At 40.3% G+C, this 17,945-nt stretch overlaps 1 protein-coding gene across 1 annotated transcript in view; it reads right to left on the bottom strand.

The window, feature by feature from the left end:
* The window catches only part of LOC126412316 (inter-alpha-trypsin inhibitor heavy chain H4-like), a 190,428-nt gene that overhangs the window by 79,172 nt on the left and 93,311 nt on the right, over window positions 1-17,945 (bottom strand). The window contains exons 7-9 of the mRNA XM_050081878.1: window positions 13,390-13,593; window positions 8,202-8,440; window positions 5,649-6,066 (exon numbers count right to left, since the gene is read on the bottom strand). Coding sequence (XP_049937835.1) covers window positions 5,649-6,066; window positions 8,202-8,440; window positions 13,390-13,593 — 861 coding nt within the window. The remainder of the gene's footprint in view (window positions 1-5,648; window positions 6,067-8,201; window positions 8,441-13,389; window positions 13,594-17,945) is intronic.

The following is a 17,945-nucleotide window of genomic DNA, read 5'->3' as shown; positions in this document are numbered from 1 at the left end:
TGTTTCGTAAAGAAGTATGATGAAACTCTCAAAACATTGCCTTAGTAGCCCACAGAAAGGAATTAACATAATAAAATCTGTTGCTACCAACAAAGGATACAAGTAAGATGTAATATATCATATCCTCAGTAAAAACAACTACCAAAAAATGTCAGCTCTACATGGTGACAGATCCACATACAGTAAAGAGGACAATAATAGAGCGATTTCCATCAAATTTTTAGGAAATCGGTCCCATAGGATTAAGCGCCTCTTGGTGAAACAAATATTAACACAAGGTAACTTTTTCCGCTAACAACAATCTAAAGAAATATCTTGTGCATACTATCAAAAATACTAAGGACCGTTTTCAAATTCAGGAATTTACAAAATGTTCTGCACGAACTGTTCAGTCACTGCATTGAATAAACTGGTAGAACAATCAGGGTGAGATGTAATCAATACCTGTTGGGAAAGAAAGGTAATAATGAACACAGTTCCACTGTTACAAAACTGTTATTTGTTGCTGGTCACACTCTGAAAGATTCAGAGGACACCACAATCCTACACAAAGAAGCAAAAGGTCGCAGATTAGATTTATGGGAAAAACTCGAAATTTTCAAACACATACGGAGAAAAAAAGCTACATTTTAAATGATCAGCTTCGACTTGAAGGTAAAAATTACCTGAGAGGTTGCAAGCCTTTACTTTTGGCTGAGTAGCCTAGTCTACCGTTCAGTGCTGGCCTCTGCGTGGTGTTTATTTTGCTCAAAATTCTATGTCCAGTAAGAATACGCATTTAATTTTGTTATTTTACAATGTACGCTTCGTGATCCACAGTAAAGAGGCTGTTAACATCTTGGTAACGAACTACCTTAGACCCATCTCCTGTTTTTCATTTTTAATGTGTTTTATTCTGCCCATAACATTGTGGTTTATGAGCGTGTATGCACTGTTTAGTTCGGTTTCGTTTATTCCTTACTTTGCTCGGTATTTTATAACAGCCCACTGCCTTCTAGTACATTTGTTCATATAGCATGCTTTCTCAGTACGGCCCTTCAGCATGATGCTTCACATAGATGACTACCCCCCTCCCCTTTTCCGCCCATCTCTTTCCCCAATTTTTATTTGTCTTTTAATATTGCTGCTCCTCCATCACAGTTTGTTTTTTCACAGTATTCCTTCATGTCAGCAGTCAACTTAAAACATTAAGCATTCGGCTTCTTATAAACTTACAATATTTTCTTGATAGGTTTTAGCTTTTATACTCGTACTTTTTACAACTGCATATTTATGCACATGTGCTTCTTGTGTGTCTTTGTGATATTTAAAGAGTTTACTATGTGCACGTGATCCTGAGGGCTCTTTATAGGCCATATGATTATAATGGTACACTTTTTTACCCACTGCCCTCTCCTCCTTTTAACTTTATAGTTAATATGTTAATTCTAGTAATGAATATGTTCATGTGAAATAACACACACTGCTCACTGCAACTACGTCCATACAGGAGGCGCAGGAGGGCCACCTGCGAGAAGCGACCCAAGGCTACTGCATACTTATGCATTGTAAGATCTGATGCGAAGTTTTATATTCAAATGTCATATATATGCAAATATTTCAAGTGACATACTACACGTTGCTGGATCCATTGTCAAATGTGTGATATTTTAAAAAGTTTTACGACAAAGCTCTAGAACAGAGAGCTATTGCTTTTAAATCATGTTCTTTAAACGGTGATGAAGTGGATAACGCGCAGATGTACTGGACAAAGTCAACGACACCCACATCTGATGCAGATAATATGTGATTCTACGTGAGTATGCCTCACTAAAATTATTTGGAAAGATTTCCTGTAATTTTGTTTCTTGCAATGGTACCACACATGGTCTACACAAAACGTTGTAATACCTTTCGAAGAAGACAGTTTTAAAACTATCAGTACCATAGTAAATGTTTGATAAGTCTGTATTTTGCAACTGGTTAGCTATTATTTCCAATTCATTGAAGTTCATGTCTTTATTTACACATAATGTCTAGGAATAAACAAATATTTCCTTTTTCTTGTCATGTTTCACAGCATTGTACTAAATTTTAACATACTAAATGCGATATCGCATTAAAATGTGATTAGTAATTGAAAATAAAAGATGTTTTTATTAGGAAATTGTAAATCAGTGTTTGTTAATTATCATTTAGAATTGTAACAAGCATAGAAATACAACAAAATTAAAAAAGCTATGTGTTTAGCAGAAATTAAACCAGAAACTTTGCTATTACGGCACTGTCCTTTCCGTCCCATTAAGTATATTTATGCATTCTTGGGTTGGGTTGGGTTGTTTGGGGAAGGAGACCAGACAGCGAGGTCATCGGTCTCATCGGATTAGGAAAGGATGGGGAAGGAAGTCGGCCGTGCCCTTTCAGAGGAACCATCCCAGCATTTGCCTGGCTTGATTTAGGGAAATCACGGAAAACCTAAATCAGGATAGCCGGACGCGGGATTGAACCGTCGTCCTCACGAATGCGAGTCCAGTGTGCTAACCACTGCGCCACCTCGCTCGGTTTTATGCATTCTTATCGCTAAGCCTGTCCAGCTGGTGATTTCCCCGCATTTCCCAATCCAACAAAGAGATCGCAGTTCTTCGAGGCTGAAATAACTGGAGAGCTTAAGAAAATGTAGTAGATCGATAGCGTCTGTTGTTTTGAATGTAGACCGAGGCTGGTCACAATAATACACAATCTATGAGCTGTTTAGTATTTTAACTCTGTCTTGAATAGTCTTTGCCAACGCCTCCATTGTTTCTTCAGTTATGCACAGTTTTATCGACTGCCCCTTTCCGTCTCATGTCGAAGTCCTCTTCTCCTCTGCCAGTACTTTGTACCTGCCTCACACTGTCCACGGCACCACCACCTGGTTGGCTCCCTCGGAAGCATTAATAATAATCTTCTGGTACAGGGTCCATGTTCCTCTTCTATGTAGGATTTTTCCCATACTCAATCGACACCCTGGTCATTCTCTTATTTATGTCCATCTGACCATGTCATTTACACAATAGTGGACAAACCTACATGCATAAGCATCAAGTGTGGTAAGCATATTATCCCTGCTACTTGTTATTGTTTTCGAGTTTCCTATGCTAACCTAGCTGCTACACTAATATTGCAGGGACGTGGACAAGCATTCTGTTCCAGCAGCTCTGTGAGCTCTGGTAGACACACAAACAGCAGCAGCCTCCTGGAAGAAATAAGAATGCCAGTCTTCTTACATTTCACATTGACAGTGTTTCTGAATTCGTGATAAATCAAATGTTTCATCTCCCATATACTAAAATATAGTCGAATGTTTCATCTCCCATACATAAAACACGGGTGGACAATTGGCGGCCCATGAGCCTGATCTGGCCAGTAGCTGGTTTCAATCTTGCGCAAGAAAGAAATTCGTGGGAGAGGGAGCGAGGCACTGCAGAATTTTGCAATGGAAATTTTTAAGACGGCTATTGTAAAATGTTTTAAGAAAATAAACAATGTTCATGACACGAAAATAAAGGTAAACCTTTGAATGTGGAGCGAACATGAAATGAGTGGATTCTCAAAAACACGTACTCTGAGGCACAATTTTTTGGCATGATATGTCTGGAAAGGGACGTCAATCATGTTGGTGCGTTACACATAAACATTAATGTCGCAGACGTTGTAGTTTTGACTTCATGCATTAAGAGAATTGCTGTTGCATCACGTGACTAGATGGCCCAGAAGCTTATATGAATCAGGTCTGAGTGTCACCAAATATTTATCATGTCCTCAGGAAAATTTAGGTACTGCAGTGTTTCTCATATAAACATTGATTTTGTATAAAACACTCTCTGACTTCTTGCAGTGTCACTTCAGGGTAAAACGTTGCGGTTTCGACGATTTCCACCATCGTCTTCGTCAAGAGCAGCTGACTCTCAAAAATTCTGCGGTGGTGGCCTTATCAGCCCAAAGACGGCTTCGTGTTATGAGTCAGCGATGGCATTCCTTCCCTTGTGCGGCGCTACATCCAGCAAAATAGGCAGAGTCCTGGGAAGACGAGGTATCAGATCTATTTTCCGATCTCTTAATAAGATAAAGCAGATGCTACGTCCTGTTAGGGACAGTGTCTCCCTCAACATTCCTGGTATTTACAACATCCTATGTGAGTACGGAAGCAATTACATCAGTCAGTCCATCAGCACCTTTCCGACCGCTATCAGAACATCAGCGCTATATTAGAAATCGAGAACTGTAGAAATCTGCAGTTGCTGAACACAGCCTCACAGACAAACATAAAATACTGTTCGACGAAACAAAAATTTTGTCCCAAGCTGCCACACATTGGGACTCTATAATTAAGAAGCGTGCAGAAATAAAAACGTGTGACAAAACCTTCAACCCTGACGGCGGATATAATCTTAGCGGTGCGTGGAAGCGAGCTCTAGATGCAAAGAAGAGCCAGAGATATTCGTCGCAATGTTCATGCTACGGGGCAAGAGGTGGTGCACTCACCATCTGCGACAGCATTACGTAACTGATGAGTTCCAAAAGAAATCCGTTGGAATTCGATTACTCGATAAATAGTACAATTCTCAAGGCTTCCAATTCAAATAAGTACCTGGGTGTAAAAATTACGAACAACTTCAGTTTGAAAGACCACATAGATAATATTGTGGGGAAGGCGAGCCAAAGGTTGCGTTTCATTGGCAGGACACTTAGAAGATGCAACAAGTCCACTAAAGAGACAGCTTACACTACACTCGTTCGTCCTCTGTTAGAATATTGCTGCGTGGTGTGGGATCCTTACCAGGTGGGATTGACGCAGGACATCGAAAGGGTGCAAAAAAGGGCAGCTCGTTTTGTATTATCACGTAATAGGGGAGAGAGTGTGGCAGATATGATACGTGAGTTATGATGGAAGTCATTAAAGCAAAGACGTTTTTCGTCGCGGCGAGATCTATTTACGAAATTTCAGTCACCAACTTTCTCTTCCGAATGCGAAAATATTTTGTTGAGCCCAACCTACATAGGTAGGAATGATCATCAAAATAAAATAAGAGAAATCAAAGCTTGAACAGAAAGGTTTAGGTGTTCGTTTTTCCCGCGCGCTGTTCGGGAGTGGAATGGCAGGGAGATAGTATGATTGTGGTTCGATGAACCCTCTGCCAAGCACTTAAATGTGAATTGCAGAGTAATCATGTAGATGTAGATGTAGAACCAAAAGCCGTGTTTGGGCTACATAAGGCCTCCACTGCAGGAATTTTAACAGTCAGTTACTCCTGACGAAGACGATGGTGAATATCGTCGAAAGATCGAGGTTTTACCCTGAACTGAAGCAGCAGGTAGTCCGAGAATGTTTTAAACAACAGTGCCGTCGTGAAAGACTATGTTCTCAGACATTGGTTTTGATGGTTTGGATGTGAGTGTCTGGGGTTTCCTTGTTACCGGTTGCAGCTGTTTAACAATTTTTTAAGACATAAATTATAAATGGGATGTCAAAGTATACGGAAAGCTATTGGCACATAGTGAGGGCTGCGGTTTGGGACAGAAAAAAAAACCAATACAGTCACTGTGGCACATTTCTAAGTAACACATGCGACTTATACAGGTTCACTTTTCCATTCCTTGAACTTGTAGTGCCAGGCACTGGAGCTCACCTGTCCATCCCCGTACGTGAAGTTGACGCTGGAGAGGAGTGGCGACGCGACCTGCCGGTAGAAGTTGCGCAGCTGCAGGTGGGCGTCCGCTGCCTCGTAGATGCGCCTGCCGAAGCCTCCGTTGCGCAACGCCAACTTCCTGAGGAACGTGAAGTCCGCATCTTCACCGAACGCCAACGTAAACAGTGCTGCTCCCCGCTCCACGTTGGCCGCGGTGTAGTCCTGCAAGATTTCTTCTGGCGCCCCATTGGGCAGTCCATCCGTCAGCAGCACCATCACAAGTGGCATGTCTTGACGCGATCTGGCCGCCTTGGATACGCGCAGTGCTATGTCCAGCGCTGCGTGCATCGCTGTTCCTGTTGGAGACAACTTCATCTTGTCATCAGTCTTTTTTTGCACTCTTTCATAAGTCTCATATCTGCATTTACATGTACCTTCAAAATTCTGATCCTGGCACACTGGTTTCTAGAGTGTTTACTTTGTAACAACCATTTTATCCAAGAGAGCTGAAACATACCAGTGAGTCCCCATAGTCAGTTTAACTAGTTACTTCAAGAAATCCTAACCTACAAAATGGTTCAAATGGCTCTGAGCACTATGGGACTTAACTTCTGAGGTCATCAGCCCCCTAGAACTTAGAACTACTTAAACCTAAATAACCTAAGGACGTCACACACATCCATGCCCAAGGCAGGATTCGAACCTGCGACTGTAGCTGTCGCGTGGTTCCAGACTGCAGCGCCTAGATCCGTTCGGCCACCACGGGCGGCTCCTAACCTACAGTGTTCATGCACTTCCAATACTTGTAAACACTACCACCTCCTATATTCACAAAAGTTTAAGGTAACTTCTACCTTTCCTAAGAAAGCTAAATTGGCCTAAATTATGTAGTCCATATATATCTTCACCCCAAGCAGTCCTTACGTTCAGAACTTACTGAAGAAGAGATTATTTGTGTCAATGGTTCTGAAAACACACATGTCTTTGAACGATCCTGGAGTGACCCTCCAAAAAGTCACATTAATTGCCCATATCACAATCCAGCTAAGTAACAAATCGTCTTCCTATGCATTCACCTAGACACTCTAGCATTTGATTGAAAGTAAGTTTTCTACAAGTCTTTGCAAGTATCATGTTGGAGAAACAATAATTTTGGTTGATGAAGTTTTGTTCAGGCAGTCATATGATGGCAACAACTTACCACGGAATTTGGGCTGACAACCATCCGCGATCTTCAGGTGAATTTACACTGGACATTAGTGGTGCTTGTAGTTAACTTTATGCAGAAAAGCGCAGAAGTCTTCACTGCATGTCCATTCTCTCCCCTTTGTCCGACATTGCTCCATCTATGGCACTCAGGCATATATGGCGATATTGCATGCACCTGTATGTCAGATTGAGGGAGTGCAAATTTAAAATTCATTTATCAGAATAATAAAATTATCGGTCACCAGGTGGGTCATTAGGTGTAAAATTTTGTCTTTCTGAAGATATCAGAGAAATTAATGGATAGCTGTTAATAACATCTTCCAACGAACTTAAACAGGTTTTTTAATAACTGAACTCAGAACGATCTCGTAGTGGCCAAGATTTTCTTAACATAGATGGAGCAATATTCCACAGAGGATAGTAAATTAGAGAGAGGGCTGTCATACAGTGAAAACCTACGTGCATGTGCCACCACACAAATTTTGGGTATAAAGTCAGCGACATGCAACAGTATCTCCAGTGTAAACACACATTAAGATGACTGAATGGTTGTCAGCCAAAATATCGTGGCAAGATGTCGACGTCATCCAGCTCAGGCCAGAATCCTCTTGGAATACTCATTACATTTTGAAAACTTCAAGAATCACAATGATTATGATGATGATGGGATTTGTGGGCTATTGTTGGCAGCTGCACACAATTTAAATTTTCAGTATCAACTACTTCTACATGGAAGCTATAAACAGGAATTACTTTGTACCTGGCTTGCTTGTTTGTACGCATTTTGATGAAAGCAGTTTGACAGGCAATACCTGAGAAAGTCTGGGGTCGCATTAGGCTGGTATCTTTGATATATTTTGTAGTAACTCCTAAAAATACTTATTATATGATGCAGGGGAGTGTGATAACATCACCAGAAAGTCTAAGGATACTATGTCAGTTCAAATCTGCTTTTATATTCTTTTGGTGTATGTTGGTAGAATTAATAACGAGAGCTGAAAACTACAAAAGAAAATTTATAAGTAAATTGTGTGATGTCCTCAGTTTCAGAAGATGACATTAATCTAGATTCCAGTGTCGAATTGCAAAACCTCAATATAAAAGTAAAGAAACTGAAGTCTTAGTAACACATTGCAATAACATAGTAATATTAGATAAGCTTCTTACATTACTTACTCCGCTGTTATTCAAACAGTACCATAAGATTCACAGTAGTTCAAGAATTTTATCAACAGCTTGCAACTTCTCTCTATTTTGATGGAGAATGTGACATAGAATGCAAAGCATTTTAATGTACCATTTACTTTTTCTCTGTCCCTACTTTATCTGTGGATATTGCGTTACAAGTATAATTTATTTTCTTCTATTTTGACATGAACCTTTTCACCACCACCACCACCACCACCACCACCACCACCACCTACAATACTGAACTCACCTCCTCCAGCACCGAGACCGCTCACAAACTTTTTGGCTCTGGCAATATTTGCTGGAGTTGCAGGTACGACAGCAAAAGTATCATTTTCTGGTCCATAGGGCGAGTCATACCAGGATGTATAGGTGCTGGAATCTGGCCACCACACCTAGGGTTAAGTGATACACAAGGTTTTTATTTCCAGATACAAAATGCCATCTTCCGAAATTGGTTATGCCTCTGCAAAGATGATGACATATATTTCACATCATCAACAATAATTACTGCTGGTACTTGTACTTATTGCCAATACTGTATGGAACAAAATTCAAGTCAGATGTACTTACAAAATATTTCACTGAGTATATTAACATTTTTTTCATAAGTATTAAAACTTTTCAAGATGTCCTGGTAGTAAAAGAACACAATCATCCATAAGAAAGGTCATTACTTTCATTTTCCCATAGTCACATTGTCTACCGATTATTTTCGGAGTAAGTGTTAAGATTTTTCAAGATGTACTGGTAGTAAAAGAACACAAGCCTCAACAGAAAAGATCATTACTTTTCATTTTCTCATAATCACTTGTTCTATAGACTGTTTTGAGAATTAGTGTTTTGATGTTACATTTGTCAGTTGTAAAGCAGTTACATACATTTACCATACATGTACCAGCTATTTGAAGATATGTAATGGACTATATCTTAGTACACCTGAACTCTGGCACAGAGTGAGAATCTTTCTTCAGCACGTACACCAATTTACGCTGTCAGACATTTTAAATCTACAGGTCGATTGTCATGGCTGTATAGTCAATATCAATGGTAGCACCCACCATTTTTCAAATAGTACATTCAGTTTGTTCTTCAGCACCACACATAAGTAATAATCAGGAAAAGATACCGAAATATTATATTGTATAATATCATTGAACGAAAATATCAAAAATATTTTACTGGATACTGTTTATCACAAAGTAGACATTTATTACTATGGAAAGGTAATGGAGTCACATATTGTAAATTAAATGTCTCAAATTACATATTCATATATATGTTTCCACAGAAAAGGAAAAGTTTCAGTGCTGTATCCATTCTATTTTAGTACTACACTAGTAGTTGAGTTGTGTCATTTCAAAGCTTTAAGCATTTGGGCAAATTCAAATACCAACTTCCACATAAGCATAATTTGTGATATTTAATTTTTTGTTTCTTTGATTACTTTAACAATGATACTTGTACTGTTCACAGAAAGGATCAACTCTGCATAATGTACATCACTCGTATACAATAAGAATGGTAGACAGCCTGTGATCTGACTCTCTTTGTGAGTTCTCCCCCTGATAATGATGTGACATCTGTCTTTGGGTCACTTAAATTATTTAGTACAACTTTCTGTATCAAATTCATAAATCCTGTAAGCGCATAAAAATAGGATTTCTACGACAGGATGTTTTAATGAATTTACATTATTTAAGATATTTGTTTTGTGAACAGTAAAGCTGCAAATAGCTCTATGAATAGAATGAATCTGTCGAGGTCCACGATGTGACTCTATAACTGTCCTTCCGTTGCACGAAAATAACATGTCTAAGAAATATTGTATTCAAAAAAAGATGCTAAGAGAGAGTTTTGTATACATTATTGAAACTTTATTGAAGCCCGTCTTACAAAGGTGTCAACAAATGGCTTATTTGTTGAACTGCTCCACTTTTCCTTTTTTCATGCACATTGTAATACAATGACCAGACGGAACACTTAACCTGCCGCCTTTATAAAATAGCCTCCTGGAGGCAAAGCGATGTGCAGCTCTGCAGTATGGAGTGGCAAGCCAAGAGACGTGTTTCCTCATTATGACTGCACCTAACACTGGACATCTACAGTTCTAGCATCACAGTCCGCCTACCAGTTCTGTTTGTTTCTTAGCCAACACGATTAAATCTCCGGTAACGACCCTGAGAGCTATATTTATTAGTAAAGGGCATACTATCACTGTATTTCAACGTATAAAAGATAACCATTAAATACAAAAGTTAAAAATACAATTTGTTTTATAACGTTTTCATTCCTTAAACGGATATGCTGTTACCTTCAGAACTTTCTTCTTTCTTTGACAATGGTTCTAACTGGTTTTATCTTGTTATTTTATTGGTCAGTTTTTAATATGATGTGCACTGTGCACTTTTACCTCTTTTCCCGTATGTTGTAAAACTGCTTAAAATACAAACACATCGTTAATGATTGTTTGTCCGTTTTATAGCGTTTCCTTCTTTCTGCTGAAGAAAATTTGATGCTTGTCGTGACAGAAAAATTTAAAGTAATTTTCTGAAGTTTAGGTAATAAGTTATGTTATATTTTTTATTTGGCTTACTATTTTTATTTTTTGTTTGTAAACTATATCCCTCAATATGGAGACTATGCTTCATAATTTAACCATTAATTTGTCTCATGGAACATACAGGATGGCAGTTCACAAGTTTGCTCTCGCAGTTTCGGGTATTGTCGAGAAAAATTTCTTAGCGTGTAGCTCATGAAAATAGTGCCCGGGTTGAAGATATAGTCGCACAAGGAGTAGAAATTAAAGAAGCACATACAGGACGGCCAGAAACGGTATGAAAAACTTGTAAGGATGTTGCAGGGGAGGTTGTGCTGAGAAATAATCGCCAAGAAAAAAAATTCGATACATAAATGCGTGTGAAAATTCAAAGAATTGCATGCGTTAAAACGCGGTTATGCACAAACGTCTGTGAGTCCGTGAGTTATTACTTTCTGAAACATTGACTATCAGTTAAAGGTGCTTTTTTCCGTAGTGATAAATTTAAGCTACGTGAACGAAAGCTACGTTTGTTCGATTTGCAGAATCCGAACGAAGAACACGGTTGGCGACACCATCTCTGGCAGGCTGCTTTAATTTGCGCGAGCGACGATCTCATGGGCTGACTTCACTGTTACATAACTCTGAAGAAACGCAACAGATCGAATTTTTCTTCAGAATTATTTCTCAGCACACCCTCCCCTGCAAAGCTTTGCGAACTTTTCAGAGTATTTCTGACAACCCTGTATGCGTTTCTTTAATTTCTACTCCTTGTGTGACTAGATCTTCGACTAGCGGACTATTCTCATGAGCTACATACTTAGGAATATTTCTGGACAATACCTGAAATTGCTAGGGGAAACCTGTAAACTACAATACGAAATGACTTTTCATATAATAATGTTAACTGGTTTAAGCTGGACACATTAATTTAATTTTTAGGTTTCCATTTGGGCATACTACAGTGCGCAATAAAATTAAAGGACCACCTTTTTGAAATCCCGTAATTGTCCCCCACTGAAGTGAGACTCAAAGGTGCCTGCAAGCGTCGTCTGTAATGGTGCAAAAGCGTGGCGCCCTGCGACCGCACCCTCAGGCTCGTCGACGCTTCAGATAGCAAGTTGACGACGAGTGGGAAAAAAGGCGATAGCTCAGGAATTTATGCGAGTTGCGAGTCGGGTTGATATTTTACATAGTCACCAAATTTCACCACGTATTGCTAACACCACCGCGGAGAGAAGATCGTCACAGCCCCCTTACCCGCATATCACCCCTTACTGACGCCTCAGCGATGGAGATCAGAACTGCGACGGCCAGCGTTGAGAACACGCGATTTTCGTACAGGCAGCCGAGGGAAACATTTCACACAGATCCTCTCAGAATCAGAGGGTGGCATTAAGAGCGTCAATGAAACCATCGCTTTGCCTGGGGCGTTGATTCGCACACATTTCGCGTTTGAAAACTACAAAAATTGGTTCAAATGGCTCTGAGCGCTGTGGGACTTAACATCTGAGGTCATCAGTCCCCTAGACGTAGAACTACTTAAACCTAACTAATCTAAGGACATCACACGCATCCATGCCCGAGGCAGGATTCGAACCCGCGACAGTTGATGTCTCGTGGTTCCAGACTGAAGCGCCTAGAACCGCTCGGCGACACCGGCCGGCTTGAAAACAACAGTTCGTAGTACGATGAGCAACAGCAGGAGGTTCTTGAAAACCTTACACACTGCTTACAACCTCGGACGTTTCGACGCTTCTCTAAGGACATTAAGGGGCTGCAATCCTACTGACCGAGCGAGATGGCGCAGTGGGTAGCACACTGGTCTCGCATTCGGGAGGACGACGGTTCAAACCCACGTCCCACCATCCTGATTTAGGTTTTCCGTGATTTCCCTACATCATTCCAGGTAAATGCACGGGGCACGGCCGCCTTTCTTCCCCATTCTTGGATAAATCCGAGTTTCTGCTCCGTCTCTAATGACCTCGATGTCACCGGGACGTTAAACCCAATCTTCTTTCCTTTTTCTTTTTCGCATCCCCGTTGAAAGTGCCCGCACTCCTCTGGAGTGCAGCGGAACCGAAATTTTTGCTCTCGTTTACAGGTTGGAACCACCGGGGCGCGGACGGCGGAGGGAGTGCGCCGCGGGCGGAGGGTATTTAAATCTGCCTTCGCCGTGACCGAACCCAGTTCCCCCTGAGCAGCCATAGCGTACGGATCTCCGTGCCGGCACGTTCACAGGAGCTCAGTCTGTCAGTTCACCTGATGATGGCGACATGTATGATCGCCGAAGTATTGTGCCCGTTGGACACTGTAGACCGGCAGTACACCCGTGGATATTTTGATTATCAAATACGCCGGGAGAAACTGAAGAATCACAAGTTATCTTTTAATTACGTTGCGAAGTGTCTATTTGACATTACTACGATTGAGTGACTCAGTTACTCATGCAATCTACTCGGCATTTGTAACGGACTCAGTAGCGCATATCTGTAATGCTCTCGACGTGCTCGTACACAGCAACTACTACTTGCCTTACCAGCTCAGAGATTGCGTCTCCGCAGCAAAGCAGACCCGATTTTGAAGAATGTTCTCCTTGAACTTTGTCTGAATTACGATGCTAACTCTTTTTCTTTGAAATGAGAAATCCTTCCAACTATTTTCTGTTCTTTAGAAAACAAATGTAAATTCAGTTTAGAGCAGAATGAAATTGCGATTTGTGTAGTACATGTGGTCACTTGTATCTACTGAGCAACATGCTGGAACCAACAATGATTTAAACAAATGAGTGCGTCTCAGTCTTACCCACGAACCAGAGGAGAATACGATGAGCGTGAAGTTGTCGCTTGGACTCAGCTCATCAAGGATGGAGACCATGGCTTGCCTCAGCTGCTCTATCTTGTGACCGCTCATGGAGCCGCTCACGTCCAGCACGAACACGATGTACTTTTCCAGCGGTGGCAGGTCTGGTGGTGAGTAGAAGTGCACGAAGTATCCATCATCAGTCACCTGTCCAGAAGAAACGTTTCAGCATTGTCAGTGGTATCGTTGTGATAACTAAGGCATAGTGACATGACACCATTACGTCAGTAAAAAGAAAACTGAATAAGAAGGAACCGTCGTTGATGCAAAAAATCACTGATGTTAGTGTTTAAACCGGTAGGCGGCACGTGTTCCGACCTGTATCATAATTTCATTTTCTCCAGGCAAGTGCAGCCTGACCGAATCATTTCTTTGCGAAGGATCACGTGCCTTGCGGTTCCATAGGCTTGTAAGTGTCACCTATTGCGCTCTTTTCTTACCTTTTACGTGACATTCTAGTGACGGGATTCGGCGAATGAGTGGTAAATGGGCAGCCGAGTATACAGTCGTGGTCCAAGAGGAGGAATTTCCTTTTATTAACAGTATGAAATATGTTACAGAATGGTGAGATACTTGTGGGCAATGTTGTCAGCCACGACAACGGGATTTAATACCTGGTTAATAGCAGCGTATAACTGACGATCAGTCGAGGAAGCAACTGACGTCAAAGAGAAGGATTTTCGATAGGTAACACCATGGAGGTAAAAAAAAGGAGGAGATGGCACTACAGAATTACCATGGAAGCAAAAAAAGAAGGAATAGGACAGAATAGATTTGTGCTGGGTGGGGCCTGCCGCCGTATTAAACAGCCCAAAACATTAGTACACTATTGTTTACGATTGCTTTTTGTTCATCATTTCTGTCGTGTGCACGCAACAGTTGTCTTACGTACTAAAACTTACAGTGCCTACACTTATAACATAGTGTAAGGAAGGCAATTTTGAACGTTTTTCTGTTCTTGAATGATTATTTGTTATAGTAATACGACACATTTGACGCCGTCAATGTACCATGTTTTTGGTCATATATTTCGAATAAGCAAGACGAGAAGGATGTGATTTGAAAAGGATGCTTTCGTAATGCATTTTATTCCGCTTTTACTACATTTGTATCGATAACTAATGAAGCTGTAATTTCGAAACCAACGCTTATTTGCCAAATGTTTGTCATATTTTCAGCTCGTGTGCACAACATTTTTAAAGTTCACTTGTGTAAAAAAAACTTGCCTACGTATTCTTTTCTTAGCCCATAAAAGTGTGCAATGAGGAAAGAAGCAAGGCGTGCTGTAGCATCTTGGATATGTCAACAAAGTGAATAATTATTGAAATGTCAAAGAAACACAAGTGCATAGGGGTATACGCCTACGCAGAATAGAATTCTTGTTTTACTAGATTTTCAGTGCATTAGTCTCACTGTAGTTTGCACATTTTCTCGCTTTGAAATCTTTTTTACGATGCTCCATTCAGTTTGTGACCAATAATAGCAATTTACAGAGAAAAAATGTATATTTTTTTAAACAACTTCCAGCTAGTGGAATGTAATTGAGGGAATGGTCTCAAATGTTGAAGACCCCGTAAAATAGTTATTTTCCATTGACATGTGTGTAAGCAATTTTTTTAGTTGTGATAGCCCATCCTGTGTAAGATGTAGGTCTACCTTTCCAATAATAGCCTGTTTGTTTCTTGTCTGGGAATATTTCTCGTCAGTAATTCTATCAGTTTTTCAGCAGTAACTAAACATAGCTCAGTTGGAATTTAGGTCTACTTTGATCATGTGCTTGGTTTTACTTTTGAATTTCATTCTGAGGTTTTTAAAGTACAGAAACTTATACCACGCTTTCTGATACATCATTAGTTAGCTAATTAGTTTCATGTTCCATGTCCGTCTGCACCATAAATCGTAATGATGTTGAACCAGTCATTATATACTGACATCTTTTTTTTCTAAATTTCCCTCCATGCTGATCATTTATTTAGTTTTTTCGTTTTTTTAATTAAAGACAGACATTTTAATCAGTAATTCCTACCCATCACCATCTACACACCACAGTAATAGATATTCTGCGGGATAGAAGGAGATGTCAAAGAGAAACGTTTTCAGTTTCGTTTCAAATTTTACCTTGCTGTCTGTCAGGCATTTTATATCTATGGGTAAATGATCAGACTTTTTGTTGCAGGATTGCGAACGCCTTTTTTGCTACAGATAGCCTTAATGTCGTGTAATGAATGTTATTTTTCTTCTGGTATTGCAATTATGTAAATCATTGTTCCTGCTGAAGTTCAAATGTTTAAATGTGTGTGAAATCTTATGGGACTTAACTGCTAAGGTCATCAGTCCCTAAGCTCACACACTACTTAACCTAAGTTATCCTAAAGGCAAACACACACACCCATGCCCGAGGGAGGACTCGAACCTCCGCCGGGATCAGCCGCTCAGTCCATGACTGCAGCGCCATAAACCGCTCGGCTAATCCCGCGCGGCCCAGCTAAAGTGCAGTGGGTTATTTACTACAGAATTCATGGGGGAATAGCTATACTGTGTAACGGACAGATTGCTACTCACACGCCGAACAGCGGGCGCACACGACGAAAAGAGAGCTCAAGCAAGTTTTGAGCCAAAGCCTTCTTCAGACTGGAAGCAAAGCACACATACACACAAAACTCACAGGCACCTAACCGCTGTCTCCGACTGTTCTAGTCAGAATCTGGTTTAAAGAGAGACGAAATGTGAACAATGAATAATTATCGGTGAGTGGAATTAAGGCAAGAGATGCTGCCCCAACAATCAGAGCGGCTATGTAGCTGTGTATTGTGCTGGGATGAGACGGTTGATACAGTGTGCCTCGGATGTTGGAGTGTTTGCGATTTGCAAGGCAATGAAATAAGGGAAAGAACGGACACTAAGTAAGGTAAGGCCAATCTAAAGTTAAATGACAGAAATAAAACCACTACAATAAAAGTAAACAGTGCAATTGTAATTCGTGTATACAAAAGAAAATATTGCTTGAACAGCTTCACTTATGAACGAAATGTGATTCCATTAAACTTCAGATTGCGATCGTATGGATTAGCACAACCGAAAACAAAGCAAGCTCTCATGTTTGTACTATGTCTCTGCAAAATCAAAGTACCCAGCACGGTAGAAACTGGGCACAGACACTTCAGAGTGACGTCACGGGGATGTGTCACCGCGGTGAACCAAGGAGGTATGGGTGCGGTGAACCTAACGTTGTGGGCTATCTAAGATGGTGGAGATCGCTTCAAGTTTGTGACGGAATGACATCTCCCTTCTTTTCTTACCTCTGAGAGAATTACGCTTTACGTTGTTTTGAAGTCAGAGTGGGCTGGCCTGTCGCATCTTAAATAGCGAAAAACATTTCCAGACTAATATTTAGGATTGATCATTGTTCGTTATTTCTGTCGTGTGCACAAAAAAGCTGTTTTAAATACTAAGAATTACAGTGCTGACAAGAATAACACAGTATCAGGAAGTCAGTTTCGGATTTTTTAATGTTCTTAATGTATATGCGCTCTATTAATACGACACATTTGGCCTCGTAAATGTAACTTGTTTTTTTGTTGATATATTTAGAACAACCAAGAAGAGACAGACGCGATGTGAAAAGAACGCTTTCGTAATCCAATTAATTCCAACTGTGTTGCATTTGTATCAACAGCAATTGAAGCTGGAACTCCGAAACCAATGCTTGTTTACTTACTGATGCTGTTTGATGTTAGTTACATTTTCAGATTTCAACTCGTATGCACAACATTTTCAACGTTCAAGTTTGCAAAAAACTTACCTACGTGTTCTTTGCTAGCCCATAATGCATACAATGAAGAAACAAGGAAGGCTTTTATCCATTTTACGCACTTTAAGAAAGCGAAAGATTATTGAAATCTCGAAGAAACAGAACTGTTTAGAGGTATACCTCCATGCAGAACAAGAGTTGTTGTTTATTACATTGTGAGCGCATTAGTCTCTCTGTGGTTTAAACGTATTCCCACTCTCAAATACCGTCTGTAGCTGTGGGTGCCCACACTAAAAAATTTGCTGAGATCCTATTTGTCTTCTGGATCTGCAACTCTTGTCCTTTCTTTCCGCATTTGCAGTTAAATTATAGGTTAAGCGGAACCTGTATTCTATAACCGCTCAAGTCACTTTGAAATCTTCCCTATGATCCGTCGTTCAATGTGTGGCCGATAATAGCAATTTTCAGGGTAAAAAAATGTTCCAGCATAGTACAATGCTGTAAATGTCATTGAGGGAATGGTCTCAACCGCTTAGACTCCGTAAAATGGATATTTCCATTTCCAACAATAGTCTGTTTGCTTCTTTTCTCGGAATATTCGTTTTTCTCACCGGTAACTCTCTCATTTTTTCAGGAATAATCAAACATGTCACAAAAGGAATGTGCATCTACTTCGATCATCAGTTTGAATTTTGAATTCGTTTTGAGGCTTTCAAAGTATGTAAGCCTACAGAAAGCTTTGTGTTGG

Source organism: Schistocerca serialis, chromosome 1 (genome assembly GCF_023864345.2).
Source record: "Schistocerca serialis cubense isolate TAMUIC-IGC-003099 chromosome 1, iqSchSeri2.2, whole genome shotgun sequence".
NCBI lineage: Eukaryota > Metazoa > Arthropoda > Insecta > Orthoptera > Acrididae > Schistocerca > Schistocerca serialis.
The sequence above is the reverse complement of the archived record's forward strand: the minus strand, read 5'-3'. Positions and strand labels throughout refer to the sequence as shown.